The following is a 12,723-nucleotide window of genomic DNA, read 5'->3' on the forward strand; positions in this document are numbered from 1 at the left end:
TCCTGACATCGGCAACCGACCGGACATGTTCGGTTCTTCATCAACGGGCTTCTCGTCGGGGAGTCTCCGGCGGACAGTCTCGCGACTGTAAACCGCCGACCGTCGGTCCAATGTGGACCTGCCTTTTAATATCTTCCAATGGCTCTACAATTGAAAGAGTCTCAGAATACAAGTACCATGGCATCTGGCTGGATGATCATGGTACTGGCTGTCATTTAAATTCCACATTGAAAATCTAGTCACGAAACTGAGACAAGAAATTGGTTTTCTCTATAGGAACAAGGCATGTTTTCCGGCCTCCTGTAAAAAAAAAATCAAAAAAAATCATTGAAGCCACATTTCTCTCTGTTCTGGACTATGGGGACATTATTTACAGGATTGCTGCACCATCCACTTTAAAGCACCTCGATACAGTTTACCATTCTGCCCTAAGATGGGTCACTGGTGACAGCTATGGTACCCATCATTGTACACTCTATGGGAACGCAGGCTTGTGCTGTGTTCGTGCTTGAGAGGCGGGACAAGCACTGGTATATGTTTATTTTCAAAGCCATCTCAGGAATGGTCCCCTCTTACATTTGCTCTATGTTGGATCAGAATCCAAGTCCTTATCAGACCCGCTCGAGTGACTTCCTGACCCTCAAGGTTCCATGTCAGTGCTCCATTTGATTGGAACGAACTCCAGAAGTCCCTAAAAATTTGATCACTGCCTTCTAGGTCAATTCAGGGAAATGATTTCTAGCACTTTTGTTCAACAATGTAACTGTTTTAATTAATTCTCATCTATCTATTATAGTTATTTTAGTTTTTAATACTTTCTGTTTTCCAATTAATATAACCTATTTGATATTGCTGTATTTAATGTATATTGTTGATTTTGTGTTTTGTATTTCGGCTACAAAATGAGGGCATGCCCCTCAATTGTACTGCGAGTTTAAATAAAGGGTATGATGATGAAGATGGAATAAGCTGAGTTTGATTTGTCGGGGGAGATTGGAGTTCCATACACTGGTCATGCCATTCAGGGCCCTCCATGCAAGTGCCTTCCTCACTTTCAGATCCTGCTCAGTTGAGTTGACCCATGAGCCCAAGTACTTGAAGTCCTTGACTTCCTTCAGCACAGTTCTTCCTGTTGTTGTCAGAGGTGGATGATCCGGTGAGATGTTATAGGTGATAACTGGAGGTTATGCAATCACTTACTTACTTAGGCCCTTCGCTCCCAGCGGAGCATAGGCCATCGACGCCTCTTCTCCATCCAATGCAGTTTTGGGCTGTCCTTTCCGCCTCTCCCCAGCTGATTCCTTGTCTCTTCAGCTCCGCCTCAGTGTCCCGCCTCCAGGTGTTCTTAGGCCGCCCGCTCTTCCGCTTCCCCTGGGGGTTCCAAGTCAGTGCCTGGCGCGTTGTACTAGCTGCCGGTTTCCTCAGGGTGTGGCCAATCCATCCCCACTTTCTCTTTAGGATCTGTTTCTCCACTGGCTCCTGACTCCCTTTCCTCCAGAGTTCTTCACTTCACTTCATTTTGTTTGGCCACCAGATCTTGAAAATGCGCTTCAGACAGCTGTTAATAAATGTCTGGATCCTTTGCAATGTCCTCTTAGTCATCCTCCACGTCTCTGAACCGTAGAGAAGTATAGATTTGACGTTGGAATTGAAGATCCGCACTTTGGTTGACAAGGCTATTTGTTTAGAGGACCAGATGTTCTTCAGGATGATGAAGGCTGATCTAGCTTTACCTACTCTAGCTGTGACGTCGCTCTCTGTTCCGCCCTGCTTATCTAAAATGCTGCCGAAGTAGGTGAAGGAGTCGACTGCCTGAATTGGTTCGTCGCCTACTGTAATTGGGTTATTGTTCTGGGTGTTGATTGACATTATGTTGGTCTTCTTCTGGTTGATTCTTAAACCTATACCCAGGGATGTATTTGCCAGCCTGGTTGTCTTGTCCTGCATCTGCTGGTGATTGTGTGAGAAGAGAGCCAGGTAATCGGCAAAGTCCAGGTCATCCAGTTGTGTCCATAGGGTCCACTGTATGCCGTTTTTCTTACCTGCTGTTACGAAACCCTTATTTTAGCAAAGTCTAGAGGCTAGAGTAACACAACATAAATATGAAAATGGGATACCAAGCATTAAAGGTGCAAATAAACTGAGACCACACAGGTTTAGAGGCAAAAAGCCTATGCGTTTTTAGTAAGTTAAAGCAGGAAATATTTACAGTGTATACAGAATATTTACAGTGTATACAAGTTCCAAAACAAAAGTATGCCACTGCCAGGGGACACGGATGTTGCCAAAATAACAAACTAAGCAGCTATGGTGAACACAATACTGTCTAACTGACTGACATGAAAACAAAAAGCCTGACTGCCTAGCTACAGCAGACCTGGAAAGGTCTGCTATCATCCCCCCGAACCCTCCAAACTGGGATCTGTACTTGGTCCCCTCCTTTTCTCACTGTACACTAAATCCCTTGGCACTATCATCTCTGCTCACAATATATCCTATCACTGCTATGCCGATGACACACAACTGTTTCTATCCTTCCCCCCCCTCTGCCACCCTGGTGGAAGAGCGCATCACTGCATGCCTGGCTGACATCTCACAGTGGATGTCCTCCAACCACCTCAAGCTGAACCCAGACAAGACTGAGCTTCTCTTCTTCCCAGCTAAGTCCTGCCCTATGCGGGAGCTAACTATTTCCGTAGACCCAACGCCCTGGTAACGTCTGTCCCAACAGCCAGGAACCTTGGTGTAGTCCTGGACAGTCAGCTCTCGTTCAAAACCCGTTCCTCACCCAGGAATCAGCCCAGCTCCTAATCCAGACAACAGTCTTGTCAAAACTTGACTATTGTAACTCCCTCCTCACTGGCCTACCATGCATGTTAAAATGTAATTTGAATAATTTCAATGTACATAATATTTATTTTATGATATTATTCTTATAATGTTCATACAAATGATAGACTCTTGGTTTACCTGAAGCACTACACCGTCTCTACACATTTGATGTTTTACCCTGTGTGTAACTTGCTTACTGTAATCGCTCTGGATTAACTAATTTTGGGGCGGGAACCCCTTTTGGTGTTTTAAACATTATATTATAATTTAGCTATTGAAAAATAGCAGATCTACAAGCTCATAGCACGCCACAGAGTGGCGCGCTACGAGCTTGTAGGTCTGCTATTTTTGAAAAATCGTGAAAATATTTATTTCAGAAAACTGGAGGATTTAGAAGATTTTTTTTAAATTCTGAGGTCAGGCCTAAATGGGTTAATAAGTGTCTGCTGTGCATGTGTGTGTGTGCGCGTGCGTGTACCGGCTTGGAAACAGCAACTGTCTTGTGGACACTGGGAGGAGCAGCTAATCTGATGATGGTCACCTTGTCATCCTTTCTAACGGCAGGCGTCTTGTTGTCCCCGACATGTGCCCCCTGATGGACACACACGGTTACTGCACATTGTAATAAAGACATGACAAGAAAGCACACATCCTCCTCACTATATTAAACGTTATTTTATTGAAAAGCTTACCATGTAATTAAAACATAAGAAAGTGCCATATTAAGCAGCTAGAGTGTTGATCGATTCTGTCTGAACATAGCCTCGGTACCCAGGCTTTTATTTTCATTCAAAAAATGAAAGCCTGGGAGAACGAGAGACATTTCCTGGTCTAGGAGAGTAGGAGTGGGAGTGAACTGCAGCGCTAGAGGAGTGGGAGTGAACTACAGTGCAGAGGGGGCAGCGCCAGAGTGGGAGTGAACTACAGTGCAGAGGGGGTGGGGCTAGAGGAGTGAGAGTGAACTACAGTGCAGAGGGGGCGGGGCTAGAGGAGTGGGAGTGAACTACAGTGCAGAGGGGGCGGGGCTAGATTAGTGGGAGTGAACTACAGTGCAGAGGGGGCGGGGCTAGATGAGTGGGAGTGAACTACAGTGCAGAGGGGGCAGCGCTAGAGTGGGAGTGAACTACAGTGCAGAGGGGGCAGGGCTAGAGGAGTGGGAGTGAACTACAGTGCAGAGGGGGCGGGGCTAGATGAGTGGGAGTGAACTACAGTACAGAGGGGGCGGGGCTAGATGAGTGGGAGTGAACTACAGTGCAGAGGGGGCAGCGCTAGAGTGGGAGTGAACTACAGTGCAGAGGGGGCGGGGCTAGAGGAGTGGGAGTGAACTACAGTGCAGAGGGGGCGGGGCTAGATGAGTGGGAGTGAACTACAGTACAGAGGGGGCGGGGCTAGATGAGTGGGAGTGAACTACAGTGCAGAGGGGGCGGGGCTAGATGAGTGGGAGTGAACTACAGTGCAGAGGGGGCGGGGCTATATGAGTGGGAGTGAACTACAGTGCAGAGGGGCGGGGCTAGATGAGTGGGAGTGAACTACAGTGCAGAGGGGGCAGGGCTAGATGAGTGGGAGTGAACTACAGTGCAGAGGGGGCGGGGCTAGATGAGTGGGAGTGAACTACAGTGCATAGGGGGCGGGGCTATATGAGTGGGAGTGAACTACAGTGCAGAGGGGGCGGGGCTATATGAGTGGGAGTGAACTACAGTGCAGAGGGGGCGGGGCTAGAGGAGTGGGAGTGAACTACAGTGCAGAAGGGGCATGGCTAGAGGAGTGGGAGTGAACTACAGTGCAGAGGGGGCGGGGCTAGATGAGTGGGAGTGAACTACAGTGCAGAGGGGGCGGGGCTATATGAGTGGGAGTGAACTACAGTGCAGAGGGGGCAGGGCTAGAGGAGTGGGATTGAACTACATCGCAGATGGGGCGGGGCTAGAGGAGTGGGATTGAACTACAGCACAGAGGGGGCGGGGCTAGAGGAGTGGGAGTGAACTACAGTGCAGAGCGGTGGGGCTAGATGAGTGGGAGTGAACTACAGTGCAGATGGGGGCGGGGCTATGAGTGGGAGTGAACTACAGTGCAGATGGGGTGGGGCTACAGGAGTGGGAGTGAACTACAGTGCAGATGGGGGCGGGGCTATGATGGTCTAATAGTCTATAGGTACAGACCTGTATAGACAGTAGTCTATAGGTACAGACAGTATAGTCTATAGGTACAGACCTGTACAGACAGTATAGTCTCTAGGTACAGATCTGTACAGTCTCTAGGTACAGACAGTACAGTCTATAGGTACATACCTGTACAGTCTCTAGGTACAGACAGTATAGTCTATAGGTACAGACCTGTACTATAGTAGTCTATAGGTACAGACAGTATAGTCTCTAGGTACAGACAGTATAGTCTCTAGGTACAGATCTGTACAGTCTCTAGGTACAGACAGTATAGTCTCTAGGTACAGACAGTATAGTCTATAGGTACATACCTGTAAAGGTGCAGATGGTGGTCTGGGTTCAGGGGCGCTGGCGGCTCGCTGGACCTGGACCAAAGCCTGCTTGGAGACCAGCATCAGCTGACCACTCTCACTGCGGATCAACACCATCCCTGAAACACACAACACACATTACATTACATTACATTACAGTCATTTAGCAGACGCTTTTATCCAAAGCGACTTACAATAAGTGTATTCAACATAGGTAGGGAACAAAAACTACTAATCACCAGAAGTCTTTAGTGCATTTTCTGCAAAAACAAGCAACCAAGAGTATACCTAGCGCTAAGGTAAAAGTGCAATATATCAGCTACCTATTTCCTTAAACAGATGAGACAAAATAGCTAAATCAAATGAGCATGAGCTAAAACAATTAAGTGTATCGACTAAACAAGATCCAATGAACAATACAACAATAGAAAACAAGCGTTCGTGCAACTAGTTAACAACAAGTAGGTCAGGCAGAGAGGAAGGGTAGTGTTTCCTGAAGAGGTGGGTTTTCAACCTGCGGCGAAATATGGGCAGTGACTCTGCTGTCCTAACATCAGTGGGAAGTTCATTCCACCACTGTGGGGCCAGAACAGAAAAGAGTCGTGACCGTGTGGATCGGCCAGAAGGAACCTTGAGTGACGAGGCAATCAGTCGCCCCGAGGTGGCAGACCGAAGTGGTCGGGCAGGGGTGTAGGCATCGACCATAGCCCGGAGGTAGGAAGGAGCTGTTCCTTTCACTGCCCTATAGGCTAACACCAGAGTTTTGAACTGGATGCGAGCCGCTACGGGGAGCCAGTGTAGAGAACGGAGAAGGATGGTTGTGTGGGAGAACTTGGGGCGGTACACACACACACTGTGACACACACTGACACACTGACATGCTGTGACACGCTGTGACACACTGTGATACGCTGACACTAATGGGCCCTATTTTCGCCAGTGACCTTATCCCTAAACTTCCTTGTAGTTTTTTTTTTTTCTTTTTTTTCTTTTTTTTCTTTTACCATTTTGAAAAAATAATAGTTCAAATAGCCGATCTACAAGCTCACAGTGTGTCGATGTTGATCGGCTAGCTGAACCATTTTTTTATGTATTTAGTAAGAAAAAAAGGCAAAGAAGTATAGGGCCAAAAATCTAATAGATCAATAGTTCAACCCTTTTCACACCAAGGTCCATCATTTGCTCGTCATTTGAGCCACGGACAACTATTTGATGACATTTTGCCTCTCAGACCCCAAGACTAAAGAACATGTTGTCGTTGGAAACGATTTGAGTCACAATTCCATGCTGCGTTGATGTGGTACAGATAACAAGCAAACGTTGATCAAAATAAGAATTATTCTACATTATCTAATTGTGAAGACATGCAAATTAAGTAATGCAGATGTTTAACAATAATTAAACTCTTGGGAGCGTAAAATGGACCCTTATGGGTTACGGTGAAAAAAAAATTGTATAACAACTAACAAAGCAATGACTAACACCAAACCAAACAATTAACCACTTTTGACTTAGTTGAGAGACACCCTCTAGGGCTCTAAGGCCTGCTTTAGACTGCAGTCACATCAAGTTTTTTTTCTCAAATCCGATCTTTTGGCCCGGTCAATCACACTACCGTTTGCAAGTGACCACATCCGATCTGTGCATTCAGACTGATTTTAACAACTCAACGCAAAGCCATGGTGTGTCGACAGGTCCGCTTTGGTTACCGTGGTAACCAACAACAATCTGACACTGCAGATAGGACCGCGTGTACCCATTCTCTACCATTCCGCGAGAAATATCCTCATAAACGGCCTTGTTTCCGTACATTTCGAGAAGTTTAGATTGTACGGAGTCAGCCCCCGCAGTGTGCGCCCCAAGTGACATGACAGGAGGAGCGTCGTTGTCATTTCACATCCTACACGGTTTGCATTTAACCGCCTAAAAACGCTAATGTTATCAAATATGAGTGAGTTTATTTATTTTTGGACCACAATGCTTATATGAGACTATTTAAAATTAAACTTCTGAGACCCTGGACCAGGGGATGAGCGAGTGACGTCAGTACAGATTTCACCGTCTGTCCGGCGTCCGCTGTAATGCTGACATAATGAAGTGACATTATTCCTATAAAACAAAACGTGTGTTGCACTATTGTTCTCTCTCTTTTCCGTCCACTCTGTTGTTTTCTTTCTTTTGCTCTCGTTTGGTTATTTCTCTCTCTCTTGTGTGTTTACTTAAATACTCCTGCTCTGTAATGACGTCACGTCAGTAGCGCTCAGGTCACGCTGCAAGTGACGTTGCGACTTTGGTCACTTCATATGGTCGTTGCATTCAGACTGACAGAGACAGATTTGGATTTGAAACACAACTCTGGATGTGACTCAAGTCACATTTGAAAAAAAGATGTGACCCGTCTGCATTTAGACTTATTTAAGCAAATCTGATTTCTATCTTGAAGTGACACAGATCTGATTCAGGCTAGATTTGGCTAGGCCTAATACTACTAGGCGTGCACGCACGCACGCACGCACACACGCACACACGCACACACACACACACCACCTTGAATGTTCCTACAAAGGAGAATTGAGACTGACCTGCTGGAATTTGGAAGTTGGCTGGAAGCTGTGCAGTGGCAGATTGCGCCGAGGGTCTTGTAGTACTAGTCACAGTGATGGTCCGGGGACTCGCAGTGGCAGATTGCGGCAAGGGTCTCGTGGCCACAGTGATGGTCCGGGGACTTGCAGTGGCAGGTTGCGGCGGGGGTCTCGTGGACACAGTGATGGTCCGGGGACTCGCCATGGGAGGTTGTGGCAGGGTTCTCGTGGCCACTGTGATGGTCTGGGGACTCGCCATGGCAGGTTGTGGCAGGGTTCTCGTAGACACTGTGATGGTCTGGGGACTCGCCATGGCAGGTTGGGGCAGGGTTCTCGTGGCCACTGTGATGGTCTGGGGACTCGCCATGGCAGGTTGTGGTGGGGGTCTCGTGGACACAGTGATGGTCTGGGGACTCGCCATGGCAGGTTGTGGTGGGGGTCTCGTGGCCACTGTGATGGTCTGGGGACTCGCCATGGCAGGTTGTGGTGGGGTTCTCGTGGCCACTGTGATGGCCTGGGGACTCGCAGTCCTCGGCAGAGCGATCACCATGGTCCTTCCTGGGGCCAGCGGTGTCCAAGGTGGCCTTACGAGCTGCGCCATTCGCCCGGCGCTTAGAGCTGTAGCTGTGTCACGATTACAAGTTTGAAGTTGTTGATGCGCAAATAAATAGTAATTTAACTTTAATCAAAGTTCTGTTTGGGCGTTTTAAGGCCAGTCGACAACGATGCAACTCCTTGCAACAAAACAGTTTTAAGGCCAGTCCACACTGATGCAACTGCCATTGGGGGATAATGGTTGCAAGGAGTTGCATTGGTGTGGAGTCTACTGGACTGGCAGGAATTATTAGGCAGATTGCAGGGCAGATTATGACAAATACATTGGTTATTTGATTTTTTTATTTTGATTTCCACTACTTTTGAAAAAGTTTTTTTAACATATAAATGACTGACGATTTAAGGAAATAATTGCGATTATCTCAAATAATTGCGATTAAGACGATTATGTAACAATTGTGAACGGCCAAGCAGTAGTGTTGATTTCGTCGACTAAAACGATGACGAAAAATGTTCGTCGGCTACCTTTTTTCACTGACGAAGACTAAAGAAAAACTAAAGAATAACTAAGCTACGATGACTAAAACTAAATATACTGAAATATAAAGTAGAAGGGACTAGTGGAGAAGAGATCCCTTTTAGGCTTGGTTGCACTCTATCAATAGCCGATCAACAAGCTCACGATGCGTTGTGAGCTTGTAGATCAGCTATTTTCAGAGTGCAACCAAGTGTGAAATCAGGCATTACGACGACATTAAGGCCCCCGCCAAAACACATTTTAGCCGACAAAATCAACTCTAAAATAAGACCAAAACTAGACTTTCAAATCACATTTCAGATGACAAAAATGTGATGAAAGCTAAAGTTGAATTGTATTCGAAAGACTAGGACTAAAACATAAATATATATTAAAAAAAAACTAAATCAAAATGGTTGCCGTCAAAATCAAACCACTGCCTTACCAGTGCTGCCACTCGCACCTGGAGTGGGAACCCTGGATACGATGCACACGGAAGTTGGAGTGGTGGTGGTGGTGGCGGCGGCTTGAGGCCCTGCAGCTGCACTCGTTGCCGTCCTCTTTGGAGCCGCGGCGGTGCTGCCGCAGCTGCTGCTGCTGCTGCTAGCGTTTCTCTGGACCGCGGCTGTGCCTCCGCTAGATGTGCAGGCGGTAGAGACCGCAACGTGGTGGAAACCAGTCGCTTTGACCTGGATACTCGGTTCCGCTTTGGGCCCTGCAACGTCCTCCAACGTGCCATCGGGCGGCGGTCTCTCTGTGGCCGCCGGTAGGCCAGCGGGGGGCTGCGATCTCTCTGTGGCCGCCGGTAGGCCACCGGGGGGCTGTGGGGTCTCTGTGGCCGCCGGTAGGCCACCGGGGGGCTGTGGTCTCTCTGTGGCCGCCGGTAGGCCAACGGGGGGCTGTGGTCTCTCTGTGGCCGCCGGTAGGCCACCGGGGGGCTGTGGTCTCTCTGTGGCCGCTGGTAGGCCAGCAGGGGGCTGCGGTCTCTCCGTGGCCGCCCGTAGCTCACCGGGGGGCTGTGGTCTCTCTGTGGCCGTCGGTAGGCCACCGGGGGGCTGTGGTCTCTCTGTGGCCGTCGGTAGGCCACCGGGGGGCTGCGGTCTCTCTGGGGCTGCCGGTAGGCCAGCATGGGGCTGTGGTCTCTCTGTGGCCGCCGGTAGCTCACTGGGGGGGATCACAGACGTCTCCACTAGCATGGAGGGACCACCGTCCATCCCCTGACAGGTCTGCTCGGCCTGAACAGGCGTCTCAGCGGGCGGCTTGTTTGCCGACATTTGGGTTGTTTCTAAAAAATAAAAAAGGAAAATTGCAGGCTATTTTAGATACATTTGTCACTTGTACTTATACTTGTCACGTGCGCTCGATCGTCATACGTGTACAGTGCAACGTTGGTGTGGCATGCACGACTAACTTCAGGAGAAAAACATTTTTTTGTGGTTTGTTTGATTGTTTGTTTTATTAATCTAAAACGAGTTAATAGCACAGGCAGACTCTTCACATACTGGAGCATGACTGAAATAAATGTCAGAGCTGAAATCATGTAAACATGTATACAGTAAATATGAAATAAATGCTTAAACATGTAGCTAGGTGTAATGTTAGAGTCCACACTCACAGAAGTGAACCTTTCAAGCCTGTTTCTCAAGTCGCTGTTTCTCTATAAGCCATATCTCCAAAACTCTCAACTCGTTTTAAAACGAGTTGAAATCGAAAATGTGTGTGTAAATGAAGAAGACAGCAGCTCACACATGTCACACACACACAACACGAGCTGCTGTTCTCTTACCAGAGTCGATGATGCACAAACACTGCTGTTGATTTGTTATTGTTTTCACGTGTGATCGATCATTATGGTCAAACTTCTGCTCTGATAGTGTGGGGGGGAGCGGTGATTGGCTCCTTAAGCAAAAAAAACGCGACAGCCAGCCAACCGGGATGGTTTAAAATGGATCCACCTCCCATAGCCTGGAGGGACAGTTTGCCATGGTTACTTTGACAGACTTCAGTCTTTTTTTCAGTGTTTTTTTTCCTTACAGCACCACTTTTGATTGGATAGGGGCTGGATCCCATATCTCGGAAGGACGCAAAGTAAAGGCGAGAGTTTGATTGATTGAAATATTTTATTGACAGTTTGCAGGAAAAAAAAGATTAGAGAGAGGGGGGGAGAGAGAGAGAGGGAGAGAGGGAGAGATGGAGTATATTGATTGATTGATTGAAATATTTATTAACAGTTTGCAGAATTACAGTACATTTCAAGCACAAACTCAATACAAAGGCTGTTAACTGTGAGTGGACGACCCAATTAAGCATTACACTTGTTTACAAGAGGGTCCACCATGTTCAATTCATCAAAACATTTAGAGACGTACAAATAGACACTTCTATATAGACAAAGAACAGAACAGGAATTCAACATAATGAAGGTAAAAAGGGAAAAGAAACATATACAGTGAGGGAAAAAGGGGGGGGGGGGGGGGGCGGTGGGGGGGGATTCAAGTTCAGCTCCGTTACTTTGTTTGTTTGCCTTGGAGGAGCTGCGTTGGGTCCCCAAGTCGGCTCCGTGGCCGTACCTTGAGTTGGCTGTGTGGCCGTGACCGTCTCTTGTGTTGTCCTTGCGTTGGGTCCCCAAGTCGGCTCCGTGGCCGTACCTTGAGTTGGCTGTGTGGCCGCGACCGTCTCTTGTGTTGTCCTTGCGTCCGTGTTTGAGGGATTCAGATTTTACGGGGGCCAGTTTCGAATTGCAGCCATCCGTAGGTGACCTTTGAGAGCGGTTTTGAATTAGTCAAGGGATTCGCATGTCTTAATGACTGTTGGTAGGGCATTCCACATTTTAGTGGCATAGTAGCGAAAATAATTTAGTCCCTTGTTTGTGCCAAATCTGGGTTGTACATGGTTCGTTGCACTCCCTCTGGTGTTGTGGGTGTGGACTTCGTTAACATTAAGATATAGATATATACTAACATATAGTACATTGTGGGTTGTATATTCAGATGGCAGGTAGCCTATGTGACATTGAAAAGGACAAATCAAACATATGGGAAACTTTATTAGAACAGGAAAAAACTAGAACAAGTGCCCTTCTGGGCACAGGTCTCCACCAGGAGGATAGGAGTGTGTGTGTGATGTTTGGCAATTTTTTTAGAGCAATATAAACGTGTGTGTGTGTGATGCGGCTTGACCTGTTGTAGCACCACCATGAGGTTGATTTGAAAACTGTCAAGTGGCATTTCTTCCAAAGCCTAGTGGGAATATGCATGCACAGTTTCACCACAATCGGACGCTGCGTTGAGTAGATAGAGTAGATTTGTACAAAGCGGGTACGAAGCGGGCTACTCCTGAAATGTTTAGAAGCCAATCGTAGCCAATGAGGGTGGATTATGAGAAATCAAACAAAGCTGTCTTGATCACATGACTATGAAGAGCATGTGTACCGATTTGCGTGAAATTTGGATACAATCTGAAGGAGTAATATTAGAAAATGTGTTTTACATATGTCGGCCTCCTGGTGGCGCTATAAAGAGCAGATGTGAACAATTCCAGGCAAAAGGTTTTTCCTTGGCCTCTAGAGAGTTGGCATACAAAGTTATCCACAGATCCGTGCAGTTAGAGGTAAAAACACTTTTCGGCCAGTTATAGCACCACCATGAGGCTGAGTTGAAAATGTTCATGTAGCATTTCATCCTCGGCCTAGTGGGAATGTGTGTGCACAATTTCACGGAAATCACACGATGTGTTCATGATTTGCAGCATTGTGTTTGAAACTGAGC

The 12,723-nt window shown here is 47.2% G+C and overlaps 1 protein-coding gene across 1 annotated transcript in view; it reads left to right on the top strand.

Moving 5' to 3' along the window:
• LOC306926380 (uncharacterized protein) overlaps positions 1-12,723 on the top strand; it is a gene marked incomplete at its 3' end in the record, with an annotated part of 57,994 nt that overhangs the window by 9,906 nt on the left and 35,365 nt on the right. Inside the window, exon 4 of the mRNA XM_079505643.1 lies at positions 9,525-9,722. Within this exon, the coding sequence (XP_079361769.1) occupies positions 9,525-9,722 (198 nt within the window). The remainder of the gene's footprint in view (positions 1-9,524; positions 9,723-12,723) is intronic.

The sequence above is a fragment of the Electrona antarctica genome, assembly GCF_951216825.1.
Source record: "Electrona antarctica genome assembly, chromosome: 7".
Classification (NCBI taxonomy): Eukaryota; Metazoa; Chordata; class Actinopteri; order Myctophiformes; family Myctophidae; genus Electrona; species Electrona antarctica.